The following is a 27,881-nucleotide window of genomic DNA, read 5'->3' on the forward strand; positions in this document are numbered from 1 at the left end:
AAGAGGACGAATTTAAAAGGTGCTTCGAACACTGGAATGAACATTTGGACAAGTGTATTAATGCTAATGGAGAGTACTTTGAAGGAGATTAAGGTTGTATTTGAAAACAATAAAGTATATGCTTTCTAGAAAGAAATTCCGGTTATTTTTGGGTCCACCCTCGTAAAATCATGACTGGTTGTGAATTCTGTGATTTTTATCCTATCCACTCCGAGAGTACCTCTGTCATCCTGATTTAGCGCGATGTTCTGTTACTCGATCCACTCCATCACACTCCTGACCTTGTGACATGGTGCATTATGTTGTTGAAAAAGCCTCTGCTGTCGGGAAACATGATCCTCATGAAGGGGTGTACATGGTCTGCAACAAGTGTACAGTACTCCTTGGCCATTGTGGTGCCTTGCATGAGTTTCACTGGACCCATGGATGCCCATGATAATCTTCCCCAGAGCATAATGGAGCTGTCACCAGCTTGTCTCCATCCCACAGACCAGGTATCAATGAGCTGTTCCCTTGGAAGACGACAAATTCACGCTCTTCCATCAGCATCAAGAAGAAGTTACATCTGTCAAGCTGTACCGTTTCTGAAATGCTTGTGTCGAGCCTCTGGGTCTCTGTCAAACTCAGATAGATCACGTACCTTCCCCATTCCACATATGAACAGCACACTCACTGATAATATGTGCAACATTCATGTGTCTGACTAGCAATTATTCCTCACCAGATGACGCTGCTATCATCTGGACAGGTTTATCTCAGTAGTAGGTTGGTGTCATAATGTTCTGACTGTTCAGTGTCTACCCAATATTACAAGAACTTCTCTTCCTTCACCGCTTGTCAGATCACCTCCATAATAAGCTTAGTCCCTTGCTATGCTAATCATTTCTCATAAGATTGATGACATTTTGAATCTCATGCCATGGTTATCATCTATTACCCCTTATCTTACTATGCCTGTAATACATGTGATCCTTATTCAAACTCTGAGCTTACCAGTTTTAACAAAAGGCTATTTATTTTGTTCTGTGGTTTCTTTTTCTACAGAATCCGCAAATCTTAGATATCAATATATCACCAATATTTGGTGTGACTGCACAAGACTTGAGTCACTCCTTTAATCCCTAAACTCTAAACTGGATATCAAGACATAGTTTTGTAGTTTCCATAAACTGGCCTAGGAAAATACCAGCTTTGATCCTTCAACAAGGATGTGGTCATGTTGTTTCCTTCCATCTCTTCTTGTTGGACATAAGCAACACTCAGTTCCTAACAAAATTTTGCAAATCCTAACAATAAACCTTGTTTGGTGGTACTTAACAAATTTTCTCCTGCTAATGTGTTCTTCTGTGCCTGTCTGCATGCAATACTTCAAATTCAAGAATAAAAACTTGAAATTATCAGTGTTGGACTGTAATTTATGTTTATAAATTTATTTTTGTACAATTGAGGAAGACTTTAGAAATCAAGATACTTGTAACTTATATAAATTGTTTTTGATAGTGGAGTATTGCGTTATTCACAATGACTTGAACATTTCACTTGCTTTTATCATGTCATATACAAATTCAGTATCATCATTTCATAGCTGTTTGGATCAGGAAACTACATTACCTTTTGAGCCCCCCGCCCCCCCCCCCCCCAATCCTCTCTCTCTTCTCTGTCTCTTCTCTCTCTCTTTCTCTCTCTCTCTCTCTCTCTCTCTCTCTCTCTATCCCACCTACTTCCACTGACATGGCAGTGCTGACTGTTTATAAGCTGTTATGACCAGTTGTCTGGGCAGATGAGTGTTGAAGGTTCAAGAGAGGAAGGTATTGTGACAATTGAGAGAGACAGATGGGGGAAACTGAGTAGCTGGCACAACATTACTATTGACTGCTATAGCGCCACTACTCAGATAAAAAGTCCTTCGGCAAGTTCTCCAACAGGATCACACCAAACTCTGGCGTATGAAGTCTGACTATAAAACAATGGTACTACAGCTGTAAAACATTCTGTTTCGAAAACATACATATTTAGTTATTGCCAACCTCAGTGTACTCCACTCCTCTATTCCCACAATGCTCCATGTGAACAGTGCTGAAAGTCTTCCCCTATGAGCTTCTTCTTGATAATGCATGCCACTTTTTTCTTACACTGCTTCATAAGACTGAAATCTTGTTCCTTTTAATGCAGGTTTGACCTTGGCAAGTAGAAAAAAGTCACATGGTGCTAGGTAAGGTGAATAAGATGGGTGGTAAAACAGTGGGACACTGTACTTCGCTAGAAACCTCTTAACAGACAATGTGGTATGAGCTCATGTGTTGTCTTGATGTAGAACCTATGACTTGTTTTTTACTAATAGTTTGAGCTTCAGGAACCCAGTAATGATACACAATTCCATGAATATCCAAAAAATCAATCATCATTGCTTTGAATCTTGAGTTGTTCATTTGAACTTTTTTCACTCTCTTTGAAGTTGGGCCCTTCCAGCACATGGATTGGCATTTAATTTCTAGATAATAAGTCAAAAACCAAGATCTGTCACATGTTGTCACTGTTTCCAAGAAATTAGAATCATTTTCAACATTATTCAAATTGTAAATACAAATATTTTCATGAGCTTCATTTTGTTTGATTGTGAGAATTTTTGGCACCATTTTCACACATATGTTTCTCTTGTTAAATTAGTTACAAAAAATTTGCCTTATACATTATTTGTCAACTCCTACAGTTTCAGAAATCAATCAAATACTCAACCAATGGTCAGATCAAATCAGATTACGTACTTTTTTTATATTTTCATCTGCTTTTGATGATGGAGGATGTCCCAGGTGTGACTCAACTACAGCGTCTTGGTGGCCTTCTTGTAAATGCTTGAAACACTCAAAAATCCACGTACATGATACACAAACTTAACCATACACTCCTTTCAGAAAAAGATAGGTTTCAGTAGCAGTTTTTTAAAGTTTTGTGTGAAACTTCATGACAGTTTGTTGCTGTGTTATTACACTTGTCATTTTTCTGGCAAAACAGAATAACAGCTTTTACACAAATGAAGGCCAAGACCACCCTGATTTGCCTAGCGATGCCAGAGAAGCTGCATTTGACTAAGAAGGTTCATGCCTCACAGCTGTTGGTTTTTCATCTTTGGTGCACACTTACTTACTTTGTGACAGCATCAGTCCCATTATGTTATAGCCACACCTCAAACAAGCCAGTGTAGGGCTGGTCTCAATCTCTTCTGTTTGTGTGTTATGATGTGTGCAGTGGAATACATGGCATGAGTTTTTATCATATTGGCTAAGGTGGTGTTCTGGTAGACTCTCAGTGTAATATATAGAACTCTAATACATCTTGGACTGGGAAATAACAACTTAAGGTAGCTTGCACTGTTCATATTAACATCTTGTATATATATTTCTTGTGACGAATAAATCATTTCAGTAGTGTATGTAGATAACCTTTTTACAAAGAGTAGAAATAAAGCTACTTTGGAAAAAAATAGCCACTGGTCTTTTACTACTACTCAGTTGCTGATTTTTTTTCTAGTACTTCAAAGCATTTCTGTACCGTACACAGACCACTATCAGCTGTCTACATTCTGGCAAAGTCGATTTGTTCAATATGTACATTAGAGTTATGTGAAACTAACATTCCTGAGTCTAAATATTCAGGCACTTTGCAGGAGTGGCTCATGAGGTATTCTTTCAGATTTCTCTCTCTCTCTCTCTCTCTCTCTCTCTCTCTCTTTCTCTATTTAAAAAATATTAGGGGATTTTCAATTTCATGCCTGATGTCCCTCAGCAATTTGTTATAAAATTTTGCAGCAGAATATAAAACTCCATTCAGAACGCTACATATGGATACATAGTCTGTACAGAAACTGTTGTTACTTTTAGAATTGTGGTTGTGAATTGCACATTTGTCCTAAATTCCCTCTTGTTATTAACCAGGAGAGGGGGTGGAGTAAAGCTTATCACATTCACAGCATTTGATAAGTATTTTGCGGAACCTTGGGTTCCTGAGCTGGAGACTGGCGAATGCTGCTGAACCTCTATAACTATAAGCTGTGTGCATTCTTCTGTGATCACCATGCTATACAGCTGTGGGACATTCTGTGTCACAGGCAATGATGATGGGAAAGAATAGGGATTTGGAGGAAACAAAAACAGAGTGGAAAATGCCAAGAAAAGTAAGGGTAAGAAATAAGGGATAAGGAAATGGTTGTGGATGTGAACTAGTGGAGTTTTAGGCTAGGGAGTTGCAGTAATGGAAGATGTGCTGATGAGGTGGGTCCAAATAGCATGGACACAGAAGCAGCTGTTAATGTTTGATGTTATGGTTTGTAGCAGGCAAGTTTGCATTTGTATAGAAATACAGAATTCAACATTGACCATTCATGTAGGTACACAGTTGGTTAGTTAAATGGACTAGGATATGACTTACGTTTTGTGGACATGGATAGTACAATTACAGGTAAGATATCCCTTATCTCAGGACACAACAACAGCTAGTTGAAGCCCTGGCAATGAATTTGGTTTTATTTTCAAGCTCTGATATTAAGTGGTACAAAAAGCATTAATTAGTATCTGGTCTGTAGAGGTGACAGGATTGTTTGGTCATAGGAAAACATCCCGTGGGAAGTCCGGTTGTGCACTAAGTGGGTAGAATATGGTTTGTATGACAAAGACTTGATAAGATTAACACTATATTTGGATAAATGTTCCCACTTATCACAGTTGCAGGGGATGTAAGAGAGATTTATTTTGCATATGGAATGTGTAAAGTGGAGCATTGGCAGTCTTTGGTTGACATTTTTGTAGAGGTGTCAGAGCTGGATGGCCATTCCCTGAAAAATTGCTCATTTCCACTTGTTGAATCTAATTTGATGGTGGAAGGTATCATTTTGAACATCAGAGTCTATATAGGAAACCTGTCATTATAAATTGTATATGAAGTAAAAACTTAATATGAGGGACAAGATTTTAGGCTTCAGCTGAAATGGTGTTGAATTAGACAGCTAATGAAGTAAGAGTAATAAATAATAAAAGAAATATTATTCATATTGCACAGCAAACAGAAAATACAACATTAATAACAAGTTCACAGCACGAACCCTAAAATGTTACACATTCTGTTTCAGCTGTTGTGCAGCCTGAACTCATTATGTGGGGAAATTATCGAAGAAAGTACTTCTACAAAGATCCTGGTGTAATAATACCTGTTGCTGTTATAACACTTATTGGAGTAACTTTTGGAATTGGGATGTTTCTGTATGTGAAAAGAAAGAAAAGAAGCCACACTGACAGCAAGAGTGAAGGTAACATATTTAATTTCAAATATAGATTATTTTATCATCAGGTGTAATATTTTTTCATCTGACTGCATGGACTTTTAACCTGAGTTCCAGACAAGATCACTTTCATCCACCTTCTTCATTTTCCCATCTATTCTTACTGTTCATTGTTTTTGCATTGCTTAGTGTTAGTTATTCAAAGTCTTTAAAAAATTTTATTGCTTCTGAAAGTGTATCAATACTTATTATGTCTTTGAAATGGTAATATCTTGTCAGACAATACTTTTTTTTTAATCACTAAAAGTGCATTTGATACTGACGATACAGTATTTGTTCTATGCCAACAGCAGCTTCCTCAAAAGTGAAGGTACCCTTTTAAATCCAAACCACTAGCAATTTTACATCCAAAATTTTTGAGTCACAATATTATTTCATAATGAATGAAACTGTCCATTTGAAATTTTAGTCTTAAAGGATAATTCAGAGAAATTATTAGTTTATTTAGTCTTAAAGTAGAATTCAGAGTGATTATATTTTATTAAACCATTAGACCTAACAGCTTCCTCTAATGGTGAAATATAAACTTGGGTAATTATTAAAGAGAAGTTCTGTGAGGAGGTGGAGAGTAATTTGTGATGAAATGTAGTAGGGCTGACGAACAGTGTTGTTCTCTCAAATACCAAAATGAGGAAGTCACATGTAGTACAAAGGCTCTTATATAATCAAATATGACTGAAGGGTAAATATTTTTATATCATATCTCAAATGTTGATCATATATGTGCACTATCACTAGCTGATGTGACATGGATCAAGGCAATCAGGTACATGTGATATTTTTTGGCATTGTAAAAGCATTTGGCTTAATATCATGACAATGCTCATTAAGGATAATATGATCACATAGAGAATCAAACATAATTTGTGACTGGACTGAGGATTTCTTGGCTGGGAGAACCAGCATCTTATCTTGGATGGAAATTCATCAACAAATGTAGAAGCCATCCTTCCTATGTTCCATATAGAAATGGAATAGGAAGAAACCATAATACATGGTATGATGGGAAGTACCCTCAGCCACTTACTGTGATTTACAGAGTATAGATGTAGGTGTAGTATGTAAGTTGAGGTACATCACCAACCCAAGTTTAAGCAATATTAGGAAAAGGATAGTTGCTACTCACCATAAAGAGCTGACGCATTGACCTCCAGAAACACACATTGCATTCCAGTCCAAGCTGCCAGAGATGGCAGTCGTGGGTGTGAGAGGTATGATTACTTGTGTGTGTGTGTGTGTGTGTGTGTGTGTGTGTGTGTGTGTGTGTGTGTGTGTGCACGCGCGCGTTGTTCTTTTCTGAAGAAGGCCATTGCCAGAAGCTGAAAGTGTAACAGTCTCACTGTTCCTGTCGGCAATTCACTGTGTAATCTTTATGGTGAGTACGAATTTTCCTAATATTTTTGATATTCCAACCTGGAACATCCATTGTTTCAAGTCAAATGTCATGTTTAATGGCATGTATTGCTTCTTTAGATAAAAGAAAATGTGTCCTTTGGATAAATATGGACATGGTTCAGCACTAGACCAAGGAAAAAAAAAGCAATATTTCAAGCATGTCTAAAATTAATATTATGGCATGGTGCCTGATGTGATAATTTATACTGTAATACAAAGCATCATGCTCTAAAATTATTGCAAAGGTCTTCAGATTAATATATTGACATATGTTTTTATACAACTGGATTCTTGTTTTAGGTGAGAATATAGCAGATCCACATGTCCAATCTGAAGATAAGGTGGGGTACGGCGCTGCAGATGTCTCGCAGGACCAGAAGCTCCATCAAACTTCATCTGCATCAGATACAACAGCAAGAGTCAACCCATATGCTACATTTAGGTTAACCGATGAAGAAAAACTAAAAGCTATAATTAATGATGTAAGGATTCTGTGAATTTAAATTTTTACAAAATTTTTGCATAATATAACTACTGGACACTGTCAAAGAAAACATGACTTAGCATGGAACTAAATGTGTTCAAAAGTGATAGAATTATAGTTTTACTATGTAGAGGCACGACAAAATACATTTGTTGTTTGTTTGTTGCACTGAAAGTGAGATCAGTAATAATGGTGTTCTTCCATCAATAGAAATAGAGGTAAGTAAAGTGGAATAAAAATGTGGGTTGCTTCAGGACTATGACATCTCTGTTGTGTACAAAAAGTACTGTGTGCCATATAGTTGTAACAAAAATAGTTATAAAGTGGGCATGTGGTTCTACAAGTTGATGTTCACTCAAAATGACTCACCAGTGCACTACAATTAATATTCCTAAACAAACAAATTGTCTTATCTAGGAACACTCAATATTCCTAGTGCAAGAACTTCAATGTGAACAAAAGCCTTAGTTGAATACATATTGTTATGACTAAATCACTTATTATTAATTTCTCCATATCTGGATGATGCTGCTGCTGCCCGCATCTCGTGGTCGTGCGGTAGCGTTCTCGCTTCCCACGCCCGGGTTCCCGGGTTCGATTCCCGGCGGGGTCAGGGATTTTCTCTGCCTCGTGATGGTTGGATGTTGTGTGCTGTCCTTAGGTTAGTTAGGTTTAAGTAGTTCTAAGATCTAGGGGACTGATGACCATAGATGTTAAGTCCCATAGTGCTCAGAGCCATTTGAACCATTTTGCTGCTGCTGATTCTGCAACTGATGTTCAATTAATGAAAAGCTAGTCCAGTTGCTTTCATAGAACTTCATGAAGTTCACACAACTGGTTTTGGCCTCTGAATCTGAAACGGCCACACACTAGTACATAATATGATGTGCATATAAATGGTATATATTTTTTATAATAGGAGATAAGAGATGATGCTTATTTATGTATGGTATAAGTGCAAAAGTAATATATAATCAAACAATGGAAAATCCAGGATGGAATGTATGTGTGTCTACTGTTGACAAAGGCCTTAATGGCCAAAAGCTATGATTGTGTGAATCTTTTTTTTGTGCCTATCGCGGCTCAGCATCTCCGCTATATGGAAAGTAATATATAACTTACTTTATGCTGTAGAGAACCAATATCAAATTGTAAAAGGAGTAGAAGTTAGTTAAGTCAATTTTAAAAAGTTTTGCACCCAATGTCGTCATGAGAAAAATGAGTGTGTTGTAATTACAAAAACTGCACAATCTGATCCTTTAAAACTGTTATGTGGTTTAGCTTAAAAAGAGTTATCGGACATGTTTGAAGTACTGGATTGTACTGTTCTTATAATTACAACATGCCCATTTTTCTCAAGGCGTCATTGAGCTTGAAACTCTCTTAAATCCATTTGAATTCTGTTGTTTTTATCATTGGATGTTGCTTCTCTACAGCATAATTTGAGTTGTATATTATTTGTGCACTTGTTCTATACATATATATATAACCACTGCCTCTCATCTCCTATTTAAAAAAATCGATAACACTTCATATTATGTACTAATATGTGGCAGTTTCACATTCACTTGATAAGGGCCTAATGCAAAGTCTGAAACTGGTTGTATGAATTTAATGGGCTTATATATATATATATATATATATATATATATATATATATATATATATATATATATATATATATAATGGAAGGAAACATTCCACGTGGGAAAAATTATATATAAAAACAAAGATGAGGTGACTTACCGAACAAAAGCGCTGGCAGGTCGATAGACACACAAACAAACACAAACATACACACAAAATTCAAGCTTTCGCAACAAACTGTTGCCTCATCAGGAAAGAGGGAAGGAGAGGGGAAGACGAAAGGAAGTGGGTTTTAAAGGAGAGGGTAAGGAGTCATTCCAATCCCGGGAGCGGAAAGACTTACCTTAGGGGGAAAAAAGGACAGGTATACACTCGCACACACGCACATATCCATCCACACATACAGACACAAACATATATATATATATAAAAAGCAACTGGAGCAACTTTTCATTACATGATTATTTATTGTTATAAAAACTGTATTATATTTTCCACAGCAACTACTGGAAGAGCATAGTTACAGATTTCTGTTCTTTACCATAATCAGGGATAGCAAATTGCGTCAAAATCAGAAATCTCTGAAGTGCTTTTGTTTTGTCTTTGAATGGAGGAAACAGTTAATGGATATGGCTTCTACGACTAAAATATTCAGTACCGCTTTTTATGATACTGACCTTCCTCTAGTAGCACCATCACTATTATGTAATTCACTGTAGGCTTTCAACAGCTGGCCATCTTTTCCCCTAAGACTATGATTAAAATTTGGTATATAGGTTCTGTTATATCAGTGCGTAATATGAAGGTTTATAAATTACTGCTATAATGGATATTTTGCAGTGATTTATAAGTTATGTATGATGATTTTTAGCTTGGGGTGCTTTAAGTGAAAGAAATCTGATCACCAAACCCATAGTCCCTTATCCCATGTTAATACATTTATTCATCCCTTTTGAAAGAGTTAAATAATAAGTACACTTTGATATTCATAAAATATGTCATACGTATAATCTGAGTTACAGTACAATGAATAAAGCCAAAACTTGCCTTTTTGTACAAATAATGTCTATTTTTAAAACTCTCATTAATAAAGCTCCAAAAGAAAGCATATACAGACATGAGCAAGAAATTACAAAAAAAGTCAACTTTTGGAATCAGATTTTCCACAGTCCAACAAAAGATGGTTCTTACTCGTGAGTATGGGAATTCAAGCAAAATAGTAACGTTCCCCAGGATCATAGGTTAAGGGCATTTGGATGGTGTGTGTGACGCTATAGGAATGATATGTTGGTAACATAGAAGATTTGAAAATTGAACAGATTAGAAATGATAGGACAAGAGTCCACAAGCAAACAGCAAGGAGAGATGAAATTATAAATACAGATGAAGCATAGACTGGCATTAACAAAGGGAACTGAAAGGAAGTAAATGATTAAGAAGCAACTACAGAAGGAAGAAAGAATTTGTAGTACTGTGCCCACATGATATGAATTTTTCATACAGGAAAATGCTGAGAGAGCAGAGATTGTTGCACTCTCATGTCTTTAAATAACGTGGAAATGTCAAGAAGCAAAAATGAGTAGAAATTCATCAGTCTGTAAAGAGGTTAACACACAAAAAATTAAAAACCTTCCTTCATCATACCTTAATGAAAAATCTTTCTAAGAACTGTAGAAAATTCTGGTCCTATGTTAACTCAGTAAATGTGTCAAAGGCTTCTATCCTGTCACTCATCAACCAGTCTAGTGTGGCAATAAAAGACAACAAAAAGGAAAGCTGAAGTCTTACATTTTGTGTTTAAAAAAGTCTTTTATGTGAGGGGATCATACTGAGATGTCATTCTTTGACCACTGCAAAGCTTCCCATATGGAGGGCATAAAAATAGACATCCCTGGCACTGAAAAGCAACTAAATGAAGAAGCAACTGAATGAGCTGAAAACAAATAAGTTGGGAGGTCTGTACAGAATCCCAATTCAGTTTTACAGTCACATTCTTCAAAACTGGCCCCTTACTTTGCTTGGATTTATCGCAAGTCTCTCGCCAGCACAAAGTGTTAAGTGACTGGTAAAAAGCACAGGTGCCTTCTGTATACATGATGGGTAAAAGAGCAGACATGCAAAATTACAGACCAATATCATTCACATTGGTTTGCTGCAGAATTTTTGAGCATTTTAAGTGTTTGAATACAGTAAATTTAATTGAGGCACAAAAACTTCTGTATGCATATTAGCATGGATTTAGAATGCATCACTCATGTTAAATTCTGCTTGCGCATGTTTCTCATGTGGATACGTTCATCATAATCCCCACATTGATTTCTGTGTCTGTATCATGCAGCGTTGTTTGGCTTCTAGCAGTGACAACTGCATATAAATGCCAGCTGCTCCTGGACATTAAGTGGAGACTGTCGGCAACTGTGTTGCCTGTGGTGAGAGGTAACACATGAAATATGGTATTTTTGACATGCTCTTGACACTATGGATTGCTAAATATTAAATTTCCTGATGACTTCCAAAATCTCATGCCACATGCATCAAGCTCCCACTAACATTCTGTGTTTAAAGTCTATTAATTCCTGTCATGCAGCCATAATCATATCGGAAACCTTTTCACATGAATCACCTGAGTACAAATGAGAGCTCCAACAATGCCCTGCTCTTCTTTACCTTGTGTACATGGTACTGTCACCATCTGTATATATGCAAATCGCTATCCTATGACTTTTGTCCCCTCAATGTACGAGGGGGGACCCAAAAATAACCGGAATTTCTTTCTAGAAAGCATATACTTTATTGTTTTCAAATACAACCTTAATCTCCTTTAAAGTACTCTCCATTAGCATTAATAAACTTGTCCAAACGTTCATTCCAGTGTTCGAAGCACCTTTTAAATTCCTCCTTTTTGATCCCTGCTAGCACTTTCATGACATTGCGTTTTACGTCATCCACATCCGCAAAACGCTTCCCTCTCAAGTCTCTTTTCATCCTCGGGAATAGGAAGAAGACCGAGGGTGCTAAATCTGGCGAATAGGGCGCATGGGTCAAGGTAGTCATCTTCGTTGAGGCCAAAAACTGGCGAATTCTGAGAGCTGTGTGCGCAGGAGCATTGTCATGATGCAGGAACCACACGCCAAAATCCCACAAAGCCAGACGTTTTCGTGACAAACTTCTGCGAAGCCATTTCGTAACCTACAAATAGAATTGTTGGTTTACTGTCTGATTTTCAGGGACACGTTGAGTGTGCAATCCCTTTGATGTCAAAAAAAAAAAAAAAAAAAAAAAAAAAACAGATCAACATCGTTTTCACATTTGATTTCACTTGTTGAGCTTCTTTAGGTCAAGGTGAGCCAGGTGACTTCCATTGTGATGACTGTTCTTTACTTTCTGGATCGTATCCATAGCACCATGATTCATCACCTGTAATGATTTTGTTGAAAAAATGTGGATCATCTTTGAACATGTCCTTCATTTTGAGACAGGCTTGAACGTGACGATCCCTTTGATCTCTGGTAAGAAGCTTTGGCACGAATTTTGCTGCCACTCTTCACATCTCCAAATCGATGTTCAAGATGCGCTGAATTGAGCTCCAGGACAACCCGGACAAGTTCTCGAGTTGGTCAAATGTCCTGCGTCGATCTTCACTGATGAGATCTCGAATTTTGTCGATGTTGTCTTTGCTTTGAGCAGTTGAAGGTCGACCAGAACAGGGCTGATCTTCAATCACCATTTCTCCCTTTTTGATCCGAGAAAACCATTCATACACTTGCGTTTTACTAAGAGCATGATCTTTGTAGTCTGTCTGAATCATCGCAACAGTTTCTGCTGCATTCTTGCTGAGCAAGAAGCAAAACTTCACTGCCGCATGTTGTTCATAAGAACTAGCCATTTCGTCGTGTCACATCTGCACTGTGCGCGCAGTCAAAGAACTGCCAAAGAAACCACACTTCTCACTTTTGGGTGACGCGGTGTGGCAGAATCACTCAGCAGAGCTCCTACTACAACCCTCTGGCGGCGCAACCTCCTACTACAAGTACACGATGTGCAACATTACGATTCCGGTTACTTGTAGGTCCCCCCCTCGTATAAGCCTATTATATGACCTTCCAAGTGGTACTGATGCAATTCTTTGTCTGTGGTATTGTACAGACATGATTTTTCTGTTTGTTATGCAGGGACAAGCCAATCAGATGTTTTAACTGATGTATCATGATTTATATTGTGGGATTAATGAATTTTGTAGTTGTCAAAGCTTATTTGTAATCAACTGAACAACACTGGTGTCCATTAACTCCTGAATGAGCTGAATGAGCTACCATCACAACTTGGTCCAGAAATGATGCTGAATACAGATGACTCCTTAACTAGCTTTACTAACTCTTGAGTGCTGCAGATAACATTGCTACATGCTATCTTCATTGTTAAATTGTTATTTTCTTACCCATCAGCCTGCTATGAATGACTTGCATTGAGAACATTACCAGGTGCTGAGTTACCCACATAGTCTTCTTTGTCCTGCATTTAATGTTTCTGAAGCACTTCACTTCCACTTGATGACTGTTATCACTTTTTAATTGCATAGACCAAAGTACAGAGCTGTAAAAATTAGAAGTATCAGTAATTGTTTGACTTAAGCTCCTCATAAGTTGGATACTGTAATGGTAAAACTCAAGAGATGCTAAAATTGCTTTTCTCACTAAGAATTAAAAATCTGTTGCCAGTTTATTATAAACAAAAGAAACATGTCAGTACCTATTCATTTCAGTTGTTCACTGTTCCTTTCTAGCTACTTATCGTAGCATTTCTTCTTCAGTATATATTATTTTTGTTTGCACATTTGGACAGGTATTTCTGAGCTCAGTAGTGTATTTGCATTTAGCTTTTATTTCATATATAGCCTATCTTTTATAATGAGGTTCTGAGAAGTACCAGTTATGTATTTTTTTCTGTGCAGCTGATGGTGATTAGTAATTAGTAATTTGTGTGGTACAGCTTGAAACAGGATACAATAACATTATCGTGTGTTCCATGTTTTATAAACAGTTTTCTTGGGCATCTTTTGGTGTTATATTTTCTGCTAATTTTAGTATTATTTTCTACCAGTTTTTCTGTCATTCTTTCTATTATATTTTTCAATTTTGGTATTAATTTCTGATGGATTTTTGAAGTACTGTATGTTATTGACCTTTTTTCTTCCATTGAAAACGAAAATATAGCTATCAAATAACTTTATTTTTACTGCCTCATTTCATTACATTACTGAAAAAGAGGAACATTTACATTAAACCTTTTAAATCCAATCAATTAAAGAAAAAGTAGTTCTGCAACCATACATGTGAAAGTTTTTCAAAAGAAAGCATAACTACGAAGTTCTCCTCCATGACAATCTGGCAACACTTCCATGTATTGTGGAAACAGCCACCTGGAGTCTCTATCTGAACACAGAAGACAAAGTGCCTTCAGCACCAACACTAAACATTTGATAATGCCAACATTTCTTGCTTCCATGGAAAGTTGTGTTTCCATTAAATTATGAAGGATTTGTATACCTTCAGAATAACTAAATGTTAGGACATGTCCTACTCAATAGCTAAATTTTTCATCACCAAAAATTCCTTTTCCCACAATAAGGAAGCAGTTTTCAAACTCTTTTATCTTGAATAGAAATAATAGTTTTATCTGGCATGCTGATTTTTTTGCACAACAAATTGTACCAAAAACTATATACATTTTGAAGAGCTCTTTCGTGCAGCATATCAAATAAACTGCATACTTTTGTAGTATGCATGTGTAAGTAAGAAAGCATAGGACATGTGACATATATAAACATGTTACTGGCGGTAAAACATAACATTCAGGATGTTTACATCAATATTACTTCTGTTATGGTGACAGCCCAACCTGTTGCATACTACATGGTCTAGATTAGATCAAAAGTTAATAATTTGATTGAGAGTTGGCAAAGCCAATGAATGTGAGTCCATAAGAAGCTATCATACTATACTCATGCAGCATGATTTAATTTTTTTCATCATGTATGTTGACAGTATGTTTGCATGACATCAACTATCTTAAGTTGTGATTGGCTGATAGAAACAAACTGAGCTAATACTGTGTTGATTTATGTGTTTGTGGAACTAAAGTACTATATTTGGTGCTTTACACAATGATACTTGTGAGCTATTTTATAGCAATGCAATAAAGGTTTTGTAAAAATTGTGTTTTTAGAACAGTTTATGCAAAAGTGATTGGAAATGTGACATCAGCAACTGAAATTGTTGCCAGAATGAAGTTCACAGGATGTAGGATATTTTTATTTGACATCACATTTAGAGTTGTAGCTCTTTAGACATGAAATGACCTTTCATTTCAAGATTGTACAGGTGCCTCATTCATGAGAAATAAGTCAAAATCCAATTTTGAGATTAAAAAACTGTCAATTACCAATATTAGTAAACTTCTGTCCTAAGATTTATGTAATTTAAAAGTGGGTACTAAAATATGTGACTTTATGGGTGCTAAAAATATGTGATTGTACTTTATTTTTACAATTGTATTGACTAAGTATGATAACGTTAACAACTTCAGTTCCTCTTCTTCTTTTGTTGTTGTTTCCTATTTTTCCAGTATTCCCTCATTTTCTCCCCATGAAGTCTCTTCCTTTCTTCTGTCCATGTTGTTCCTGATTTTTTATTTTTTCTGCTTTGAAAGCCTTCCAAATTTAGTACAGGGTGTTTATAAATGAATATCGGGGTTTTAATGCTTTATAATATTTATGAAATTAAACTTACAGTTATAAATGTTATGTGAAATGAAAGAGCAACTCAAACAGTTGTGTTTGGCACCAGTGCGCATGAACAGTGTGCAATTTTTCTGCTGCAATCCATGAGACAGATTGAACTTCACTGTACCCAAGCACTGGATAAGCCAAAAGGGGCCCAATGACAGGGCTTGCTTTGCATGGCCTCCACGTTCACCCGACCGAACACCATGCAGTTTTTTCCTTTGGAGCTTCATCAAGGATTGTGTGTACTACCAGCAGACCTCCCTGTATAAGGATCGTGTGTATGTGCCTCCACTACCAGCAGACCTCCCTGTATTAAGAAACTGGATTGAAGCAGCTGTTGCTACAATCACTGAAGACACATTTATCAATGTTAGGGAAGAACTCGGCTATAGACTTGATGTGTGGCGTGTGACATTTATAAGGTTCGTGGTAAAACTGTCTGAGTTGCTTTTTCATTTGACATATCATTTATAACTGTAACTTTAGTATAATAAATATTATAAAGCGTTAAAACCCCAGTATTCATTGATAAACACCCTGCATTTTATTTTTAAAAGGTTTCTTTCTGCTATTTCTGATTCTTTGATGTTGTTTCTTTCTAGATCTTTCCTCACTTCTGTAATCCATACTATTGTCAATTTCTTCTTCCAGAAATGTAGGAGTATTTGTTTCGTTAGTCTAAATAGATCCATTCGGTAGAGGTGTCCAAAAAAGGTTAATTTTGTTTGGCCATTACTTCATATACTTTCTCTATATTTTTGTAGATCTACTCATTACTTCTTATTTTCCAAACATCTGCAGTTTTTATTGCACTCATTATTTTTCTAATAATCCTTCTTTTCATTACCTCTAGTTTATCCATCTTATAGATCATTGTTAGGCATTCAGATCCATATAAACATTCTGGTCGCACCACTGAGGTGTACTGTTTTAGTTTTGTTTTTCTAGATATACATTTCTTGTTGTAAATAATTTTGGTCAAACCATATGCTCTTTCCATTTTGTTAATTCTTACATCTACTGCATATTTTTCTAGTCCATTCTGTTGTATAGTTTCTCCTAGACATTTTAATTATTTACTCACTCTATTTCACCTGTTTGTGTTTCTATGAATTTTGGCGCATTTTTTATATTTGTCATAAATTTTGTTTTTTCAGCTAAAATTGTACATTATTGTTTAAGCAAATTTTTTCTCTCACTGCCTTTGAAATAGTATGCTTCTATTAGTCTTTACTCATAAAAACATTTGGAAAATGCCTCTCACTAAATAGAAGATCCTTATTATCAGAGAGTCTTCCACCATCACCTTTTCTCTATTTTGTTCCATCACTTTCAACAATTTCTTTTTCCGAAGACAAATTAAGCCCTTACGGTTTTCCCAGTATGTGAAATCAATGTGCACAGGTTAAGAAAGGGGAAATGAGATTTCTGTACCATTTCACAGGTTCAGAAAGTGAAAAATTAATTTTCTGTGTCATTTCGTGGTTCTATGCACTCATTCAATTACATTCAGTAGACTATCAGAGAGGTCACCTGCCCTATAGTCAATTTCTAATCAACAAATTGCAGTTCTGTTTTTTTCACCAGACTTCCTGTAAGGATTTTGCATTTCAATCATATCTGTGATTTAATACTTATCCTTCTATATTATGCTGCCTAAAGAAAATAATATTTTTAATTTTTCAGTATGAAAGCTGTAGTGAATACTGGAAGGTAAACAAAAATCCTGATTCTGAAAATGAAGGAGTTGATTGGATACCACTACATAGTCTGTACCAAGCTCACAGGTACTGACTTTTGTGGCATCTGCTGATACTGTGTACAAATCCATACAACATTTAGTGGTGCGTCTCAGTGTAAAACAGTTGATAAAGTGCCTTACTTCATTATCATTACAATAATAATGAACATGTTAATATTGACTGTTAATTCCATGTTCCAGACTATAATTAATTAAGCAGTCTGTGTTTATGAATTACATAATTAAAGCAATTTTTTACTGTGATATTATAAAGAAAAATATATTTGATGTGAAGTTTATGTACTGTGTTGTTAAATAAAGCAAATAAAACTTCTGTAATAAAATGTATTCACTGTAGTGAAAAGAGAAGAGAGGACCTTTGGAAAGACATGTGCTTTCTACAATCAGGATGCCTTGGACACGATCATTTGGTAATTCGAAATTTGTGAAATGACTACTCACCACCATAGCAGAGGTTGCTAAGACACGCCTGTGTTATGGCACTTGATACAGACATACCTGGTTCCAGTCCTGGAGATGGACAAAATATTCACCACTAGTATTTGGCTGGCAAGGGGAGGAGAGGTAGTAGCATAGAGTTCTTGGTCAAGCAAGCAAGTTCCTAACCACTAGACTTCCTGTTAATGTGCTAGATGAAATTTCAGACTTCTCTGCCGTGATTTGTGGGGTGAGGTTATGTGACACTATTGATGTTGATCAGCCTGATGGCTGTGGACATTAACCTTAGTGGTATTTGAGAGAAGTAGGCCATCTGCCAGCACCTAGTTTCACTGTCTTCATTCTCTCATCATTGTGTAACACAAACATGACACCTCACTATTCGCACATCCATTACACTCTCCCACACTCAACAGATACACTTAAGACACGACTATCATACATAACCAGTAACAGGACCAATGCATGTGGGGGAAGAAAACCCTTTTCAGTTTGACAGCTGAACCTATCTCTTGGAGTCTCCCAAGCAACAATGCCAAAGAAATCTTTCATTCTTTCTTTCTGTCAGATGACTATGGAATGGACCAACCTTTTTAAAAACATCAGCATCCAAACAAGAACAGCTGTTTAAATATCAGAAGATAGGTGATAACTAGTTTTCAATGAAAAACATGACAAGCCCAAAGTTTTTTTTCTAGTATTGTGTATTATTTACCTTATACAAACTAAAATGAGTAGTTAATAAATTATGTTTGCTGATCTTTAGGCTTATATATGGGTATTACTAAGCATATTTGCCGGTAAGGAAATATGCTCTGAATCATCACTGGGTAATGAATTGGAAAGATAGCTTAAGAGTAGTGCTGTCAAGTCAGGACATGATTATAATGGTCTACTAGAAACAACATCTTAGTCAGCAGAAATGATTTTCAATGACCTGATGAATTTTGTAATCTGGTATTTTTGAAATTAATATCTGTTAGTTGTATATACCATGTCTGCCAGAGTAAACCTAATGCTCATGTATTTTATTATTGTTTAGTAGTGAGTGCAATGTTTGCTGCCACTGAGTGGCAGTAATCACTGAATTTTGTGGCAGTTGATTTCAATGTATTATCATTTCTGCCAAACCATCTTTTGGGAACTCAGTTTTATTTGCATCACTATTACTATACCTTTCTTGTTTAATAATGTTCCCAAACTTTTCTTGTATTATTCTTGAAGCATGCACTTTTTGGTTTTTTTGTGTACTGGTCTTGTTTTATTCCTATAATAACAAACTGAAGGGATTTAAAATACTGATGGTAATGGAGTTTCAACCAATGACAACAATTTGTCTTCTGGATTAGCTAAAGTTGTCTCTTTCAAAGGCAACATACTTTAATTCTGGGTGTTATCTATTTCTCGTCCTTACTGCTGATATATTTTACCTATGTTTGCTTTATGGGAAAACAAGACAAAGTCCTGCAGGAATATGTTTAAGAAAGTAGTCAATTATCCATCTTCATGGTCTGCCTCTTAAATCACTTCCTAGTACACTTCATGCAGTTTCTCCTCAAACACTTTGATTGTTGAAACAATAACTTTTCACTGCGATAAAAACATAACTAGTCAGTGCATTTTATTGTTCACATTTGGCTATCATGTTAAGACAAACCATTATCACTTTTACATCTAAATCACAAAAAAATAGTTGGATCTAAAAACAAATCAGTAATGGTTGTTGCACTAAACCCTTCAATCTTCTTAAGGGCATGAGCCTTCAATCAGTACTGTCTGACAGAAACTGAATAGTATGTCTCCAAAAACAATAGTTCTCCAGTTAAGTCTGTATAGCTGTAATGAAGCTTAAGATATTCCCTGCTGGTTACCTGTAAGCTGTCAGTACCACTAGGGTGTTTGTTTCCTGTTCCAATACTGTGATCCAAGATTCAAAGAGCTGTTAAACACGGTATTAACTAACCTAAAGAGCCTAGGACATAATTCATATGTTGCATGTGTAGCCAGTCTCTTTTCCTCGTGCTTGTTGTATAGTAGAACAATACTAGCTCATATCCATTAAAATGTAAGCGCTGGATACCATTGATTTCCAATAAGCATAACAGCATAACACATCTAGTAAATATCCATCTGTCTTTTTATTTTCCTGTATGGATATGAGAAGGTCATAATTTTTATTAATGAGGCTTCTAATATTTCAATGGAAGATGCTAAATGTGACAGTGGGAAATTCAGGATGGAATGCAACAATATTATGAAAAGGATAGTTGCTACTCACCATATAGTAGAGATGCGGAGTCACAAATATGCACAACAAAAAGACTCTCAGAAAATGAGCTTCGGCGAATAATGCCTTCATCAGAGATAGAACTACACACACACACACACACACACACACACACACACACACACACACACACACACACTCGCAAATGCAACTCACGCACACAACTGCAGCCTCTGGCTGCTGTGCCTCAGCAGCCAGAGACATGGTCATGTGTGTGTATTCCGATTTTCATTTTCTGACAGTCTTTTTGTTGTGCTTATCTGCAACTCACAAGTTAGCATCTCCACTGTATGATGAGTAATGAATATTCTTTCCGTAATATTGTGAAGATACTAAAGGAGTATTTTGAGTGATTTTTAATGTCCGTGACTCTGTCCAAGCTGCACCATTTTGTTTTGCAAGTAGCTGTTGAACAATACTTATTCTGCACCTCTGTCTTCCTCACAATTTTATCTTAAAAATGGCCTATGGAACACATAGTAAATCACTGGGAGAAGAAGGATAGTGCTTTGGTCAGACTGCAATACTTTTGGTGATCAGCCATGCAAGTAGCTTATTATCAGAAGCAGTCTGAAGTCGTGTGCTGCACTCACATGTGAATCTCTCCAGCGCAGTTTTTGAAGTCCTGAATAAACATGTACCCTGAAACTCTTGAACAAGGGTTATCATACCACTCAAAGACTGATGTGACATTTACATTACGATGAAGAACATTCTCGTCAATGTGCCTGATTGTGGTTGCAGTTCAAATTGTTGCCTGTACCCCTACTATTAAAGTGTGACCTTTTCCAAGATATGTCCGCAACAGCTTAATTCACAAGTGACATAGCAGAGCCTTGTTCTTGGGTATAAATTACTAGTTACCTGCAAATATTCTCCTATAGAGATTTGTATCATTTCTGACATTCTCCTCCCATGACTACTACCCAACACTTTCCTTTATAGCTCTAATTTGCACCTTATGCCTTGTGCAGACTGACTGCTTCTGAGGTTGTTGGACTGTCTGTCAGCACTCTCTGTAGTCTTCAAAGTATGAAAGCTGTTGGAGTCAGACTGAAGTTATCACACTTGCAGATCCTCCTGGACCTTTTCACTGATTCAGAAGGCTTGTCTGTAATCTTGTTTCTTGATCTGACCTTGACATTGCTTACTACTGCATACTGCAGCTTGCAGTTGTGTTAATACTACATTTTTTATTGCCAAATCAGTTCTAGTACAAGCTTTGTTCGTTGCCTGCTCTTTTTCCCAATGTATGTAGTGATAGTGATATTCAATGTATCAAAAATGGACAGCATTATTCATAATGGATATTGTACTACACCCCACATGAAAATAATGCTGGCATCTCCTTCCCCCCCCCCTCCCCTCCCCCCCCACACACACACACACACACACACACACTCACACACTGATTGTCAGTCCTGCCGAAAAATTTTGTTTCAAGTTTTCAGTTAAAGATCTTCATTCAATGGAACATAAGAATTAAGAGATTACCAAATTGCATTCTATTATAAGATCTACATCTACATCAACATCCATACTCCACAAGCCACCTGTTGGTGTGTGGCGGAGGGTACCTTGAGTACCTCTATTGGTTCTCCCTTCTATTCCAGTCTCGTATTGTTCATGGAAAGAAGGATTGTGGGTATGCCTCTGTGTGGGTTCTAATCTCTCTGATTTTATCCTCATGGTCTCTTCGCAAGATATACGTAGGAGGGAGCAATATACTGCTTGACTCCTCGGTGAAGGTATGTTCTCGAAACTTCAACAAAAGCCCATACCGAGCTACTGAGCTTCTCTCCTGCAGAGTCTTCCACTGGAGTTTATCTATCATCTCTGTAACGCTTTCGCGATTACTAAATGATCCTGTAATGAAGCGCGCTGCTCTCCGTTGGAACTTCTCTATCTCTTCTATCAACCCTATCTGGTACGGATCCCACACTGCTGAGCAGTATTCAAGCAGTGGGTGAACAAGCGTACTGTAACCTACTTCCTTTGTTTTTGGATTGCATTTCCTTAGGATTCTTCCAATGAATCTCAGTCTGGCATCTGCTTTACCAACAATCAACTTTATACGATCATTCTATTTCAAATCACTCCTAATGCATACTTCCAGATAATTTATGGAATTAATTGCTTCTAGTTGCTGACCTGCTATATTGTAGCTAAATGATAAGGGATCTTTCTTTCTATGTATTTGCAGCACATTACACTTGTCTAAATTGAGATTCACTTGCCATTCCCTGCACCATGCGTCAATTCGCTGCAGATCCTCCTGCATTTCAATAAAATTTTCCATTGTTACAACCTCTCAATATACCACAGCATCATCTGCAAAAAACCTCAGTGAACTTCCGATGTCATTCACAAGGTCATTTATGTATATTGTGAATAGCAACGGACTCCCCTGCGGCACACCTGAAATCAGTTAAAAATGAAAACAATTCAGCAACAATTTTCAGTTTTGTTATGTACAGCACTGCAATTTAAATGTAGATTTTAAACTCAGATACTTATGAATGATAAAGTTCATATGATTTTTAAGGGTAGTTCATTTAACCTGAAGAGTTGACTAAAGAATATTATACTTCGTATATTGCCATAAACTGATGACACACTGGCCTTTTCTGCTTCTGGCACAGCACATAGTCTACTCCAGTGCTGCACACACTCCTCACTCAACATGTCTAGCATCAGTCGCATACTGCGCATTATGGAAACATTAATGCAGACAAACCATAACATGTCTTTTGACATGGCAATCTCTATTGGGCACCAAAATGGGCACCAGCCTTGCTCTTCAACAGCATGTGCACCAGCAACAGTGGCATGCTGCCATTGCAGCAGTACACCAGCTCATGCTTCCACTCATACACCAGGGTTAACACCAGTCTCACAGCACACCACTCACTCTCTCCCCCATCCGTCCCTTATCCATACCCATGCACCTTTGCCAACAAGATGCAGCTATGGCCAGTCTTCTTCACACAGCACCAGGACTCATTTGCCACCCAGTCACTGAATTCCCCCTGCTGCACCTGCTGCTGCTCCCGCCAGTTTGGCCTTCACCTTGAAGATGCAGCCACAGCTGGCCTCCCTTATGAGGGTGGCTTAGCACATCACATGGCAACGAGCATACAGTCAGTATATCCCATCACAGCAACTGGACCCACAAGCTATTGTGTCCTACCTGGATGCTGCGTTGTCCTGGGTGGGCCATCACTGCCCCACCACATCACACTTCATCCAGAAGATGCAGCCTTGCACGTCTTCCTCATGAGGGTGGTTCAGCACTTCATGTCCTCACCATGACTGTGTTCAGTATGACATTGTGCTGGCTCCATTGTTTTACCCAGTGCTACGAGTTTTCCTCCTTTCCTTGGCAGCATCAGCATACAATGAATGGCTGCTTTCCATTGAGTCATTACCCTCTCCTCTACCTGGCCCAGCACTGCCCCACACATTATTTGCCTTTGCAACAAATGTGCTCCCATGGCCGGCCTCCGGCACTTCATGCCTCCTCTTCTCTGGGTGAATTGCAACTACATGCCTCTTTCCTCACTTCCTCTGGACTGAGTGAGGTGGTTAGCACACTGGACTCGCATTCGGGAAGTCAACGGTTCAATCCCATCTCCAGCCATCCTGATTTAGGTTTTCCGTGATTTCCCTAAATCGCTTCAGGCAAATGCCGGGATGGTTCCTTTGAAAGGGTACGGCCGATTTCCTTCCCCATCCTTCCCTCACCCAAGCTTGCGCTCCATCTCTAATGACCTCATTGTCAACGGGACGTTAAACACTAATCTCCTCCTCCTCGTAATCACTTCCTCTGGTATTCTGACCTCTCTTTCCGTGTGCCTATGCAAGCAATGTGACGACCATCATGCCACTCTGGGACAACCTACTGGCCCTCTTCCTTGTGTGCCCCAAAGCACACCATGGTGACAACCTTTTGTACCACTTCAGGGCCTTTCTATCGTCCCTGCTCCTTTCATGCTCCTGTGAATGTCAAATCTTGCAACGATCCTTCCACCACATCAGTCCTCCTTACTGACTCTCCTTCCGTGCTCCTATGCACATCATGGTGATGACATTCCCACTGCTTTAAGCTTCCCTGCTGCCTCCTTATTCTCTCCTCCAGTGCACACCATATCTGGTAACAATCCTCCCACCAATCCAGACCTCCAAACCAGGTCACCTTCTTTTGTGCCCCTGCACATATTCCATCTGGCGATAACTTTCCCACAGCATCAGGTCTCCAAACAGCTCTCACTTCTCTTGTGCTCTACATGCACTACCTCAATGCCTCAAAGTGCGTCCACCACCACAAGACACCTCTCATGCCTCATGCTCTCAATGCTGCCCAGTACATACACCTACACAGACCCTATCTCTGTCATTTCAGGCATTAGCCTTCCCAGCACACTACCACCCCATGCCCCAATCTCTGCACTCCGGGCACATTCTCCTTCCCTTGCTGGATCCATCATCTCTCACCCACCTCTGTCAGTCATGCTCGAAACTGCACATTGCTTTGTGCCTTCACTTAGAAGATACAGTCATGGGTGGTCTCCCTCACAAGGGTGACACAGCACTCTGTGCCCTCATCGTCACCACAATGGTCCTGCAGCTTTTTTCCATTTTCAGAAGTCTCACTGACATCCTTCACAGGTATACACTGTTTGTGCACTCCCTTTACAGCAACTGCTTCACAACCTCGGCACCCAGACTCCAGAGAAAGGATCACAGTCCCCTCTAGCTGTCCACATGCTTGGAATCGCTCTTTCCTGTCAGATAAACTGTCCAGCCGCAACCCCCCCCCCCCCCCCCCCATCACCACAGGGGAAGGGATGCAGGATCCATAGCCGAGGTCAAGATGGGCTCTTCATCTTTTTCCTTAAGGGGGAAACGATCTGATGTACCTGGCCGTGTCAGCTACTTCAGCGTCCAGCACAACTCCTGTAACCAATGGGGAGTCTGCCCCAGTGCCACAGGGACTCCTCCACCAAGACAATCACACACCAAGTATCGTTAGTATACTGTATGTTACGGAAACTTTACTACAACAAACTGTAATATGGTTGTTGACATGCCAACCTCAAGCAGATATCACCAGCCTTGCTCTCCAGCAGTTCATACATCAACAACAGCAGCACTGCCATCACAGGGACTACACTGGATCTGCCACTATGTGCTTGCTGAGCATTGCGTGACATTCTTCCACCCACTGCCTAAGGCGCCGCTCAACAGCAAGTAGTCCACAGTACACCAGCTGGAGCTCTGGACTTAATGCTGGCCTCATGACCATCATTTGGAGGTCACACCACACCAACTGCCAGTCTTTGCTTTTGGGGCCATTGCCTGTCTGACACTACCCTTCCCTGTACTTGGTACCTCTGCATTTATCACAGTTACTATCGTACACCACATCACAATGGACTAGTATCATGACCAACATCACAACATCATCATGACCCAGATCACGACAGAATCTTGGGTGTGCTACGTTACCAGATCAGAAGGATCCCTTTCAGTTGTATCATTCAGAAGCTACCTTATGCTGAACTTGTTCTTTCTCTGTTGTATTAATGAAGTAATAAAATGTTATTTCTACTTACATGCTACTGGGGAACTCATCATTTATTGCATGCAGCCTACCAGTCAGGACAAATGAGATAAAAACTTGTATACAACTAATAACTGTGTGACAGGAAGCGGTAGTTGCATAAATTTGTTAGTAACATTTTTGTAAATTGAAATTTGGCATTTGTTGGGCAAGGTGATTGTGGCATAGTTTTTCACTATATAATGTACTATCTCTTAGGTTCAAGTAAAATAATATTTCTACAGCTACAAATGCACTAAAATTAAATTTCTTTATATGTTCATAAACACTTCAACGGAAGCATCTGATCCCACCCGTCTGCTTTGACCCATGATGGTTGGTTGGTTTGTTGGGGGAAGGAGACCAGACAGCGAGGTCATCGGTCTCATCAGATTAGGGAAGGATGGGGAAGGAAGACGGCCATGCCCTTTGAAAGGAACCATCCCGGCATTTGCCTGGAGCGATGTAGGGAAATCACGGAAAACCTAAATCAAGATGGCCGGACGCGGGATTGAACCATCGTCCTCCCGAATGCGAGTCCAGTGTCTAACCGCTGCGCCACCTCGCTCGGTTTTGACCCATGACGTAAGGGTGTTGTGGTGTCTGACATCATTATGGCGCAGAGTTTGAGTTGGTTGTGTTTGTAGATGCCGTCTTGTTGTGTATGATGGCGTCCTCTGTGTGTGTGTGTGTGTGTGTGTGTGTGTGTGTGTGTGTGTGTGATGGCCGGCCGAAATTTGTTGGTGGTAAGTAATTGTTTTTTTGGGTCTATTTTTCTCGAGTTGTAATTTTTTGTGTCTTTATTGTGTATTAAATGTGTTTGAATTTACGTAGGGATGTTTGAGTTTTTAATTTTTGAGGTGTTGTGGTTTTGTTTTTGTTTTTCGCAGTTGTAGGAGTTGGTTTCTTCGTGTCAGTAGTTATAGTTGACCTATATAGGTCAAGGGACATGACCAGGCCCAACATTCGTATTTTTATGTGTAGGTACAGGTGTTTTGGTACCGTCAGCTGTGGTCAAGTGAAATGTCTGATTCCAATTTCCATAGTTTTTTGCTGTAGGCGTTGGTGTTGTGGTATAATCAGCTGGCGTTGACCTATATAGGTCAAGGGAAGTGTCCATTTTTTTTTTTTTTTTTTTGGTTCATCTTGTGTGTTTTGGGATCGCAGTGCGTTTTATTTTACTGTTATATTTAGCTGGTCCCCTTCCTAAAACTCCAAATTTCCCACGGTTGTCCCGTTAATTTTATTGTATTTTTGGAGGGAGATGTTATTGTCTTATTTACACGTATTTTCATGTTTGTTGCTGTGTGTATGTAGTGATATCATAGCCGCCATATTGGAGATGCTTAGAATAGCCATTTCCGCCATATTGATGACGTCATGGGTCAAAGCAGATGGGTGGAATCAGACACTTCCGTATTCCCTGTATTACTTTCATAAAAAGTACTAGAATGTGTTAAGAACGCTAAGTTGAAGAAAAGAAAATTAGTAAATAGCAATAAGCGAATCCTTTGACTCGGTAATTCACATCCTCATCCTCCATGCTGCGCTACTGACAAGCATTATCGTCTTTTATGCCGGTTATCATAGTATCTCTTGATGGCTTATATCAGTGATGCATCATTAGCTGACTTTTAATTATATATTGTCTTGGAACAGCATGCTTCACGTTATAATAAAAATGCAACTAAATTCGCCAAAATCAATATGGATAATTTTGCTGTTAATGTATATTACACACGACACTGGAATACAATCTCTGTTTTAAAATCCAGGGACCAGTGTGTTGAGATAAAAGTAATGTTTGACCTTATAGCTTCGCAAACCCAAGTTACTGACTGCATACAAAACAACAACTGAACTTCTGCCAAGTGTATACTTTCACAACTTCCTAAGAAACAGCAAAGCATCATCCAGTCTTTACATGCCACCTGGTACGTTTCATGAGGATGGGGGGGAGGGAGGCGGGTAATAATCCCAGGAACTTCTTGGAGAACAACAAGCCAAAACAGTGATCTACACTTTTTTCTTTCCGTAAGGAAAAAAAAAAGCTAGAAAAAGTGAATTATTCCGGGATGAAATAACTGATTATTTTTATTTGTAAGGTAGAGTAGAATGGCAGGATAGGAGAGACTGGGGAGATATCAACATACCATGCAATACTGACAGCATCACCTTCTCAGTTAAGTAGTGCTGTAGTCACTGGGAGA

The 27,881-nt window shown here is 38.3% G+C and overlaps 1 protein-coding gene across 1 annotated transcript in view; it reads left to right on the plus strand.

Annotated features, from left to right (window-relative positions):
- Positions 1-17,518, plus strand: part of LOC126455890 (Down syndrome cell adhesion molecule-like protein 1 homolog) — a 120,135-nt gene extending 102,617 nt beyond the window's left edge. Inside the window, exons 15-17 of the mRNA XM_050091650.1 lie at positions 5,123-5,299; positions 7,028-7,209; positions 17,269-17,518. Of these exons, the coding sequence (XP_049947607.1) occupies positions 5,123-5,299; positions 7,028-7,209; positions 17,269-17,376 (467 nt within the window). The 3' untranslated portion in view covers positions 17,377-17,518. The remainder of the gene's footprint in view (positions 1-5,122; positions 5,300-7,027; positions 7,210-17,268) is intronic.
- Positions 17,519-27,881: the final 10,363 nt, after the last annotated feature.

This window comes from Schistocerca serialis, chromosome 2 (genome assembly GCF_023864345.2).
Source record: "Schistocerca serialis cubense isolate TAMUIC-IGC-003099 chromosome 2, iqSchSeri2.2, whole genome shotgun sequence".
In the NCBI taxonomy this organism is placed as follows: domain Eukaryota; kingdom Metazoa; phylum Arthropoda; class Insecta; order Orthoptera; family Acrididae; genus Schistocerca; species Schistocerca serialis.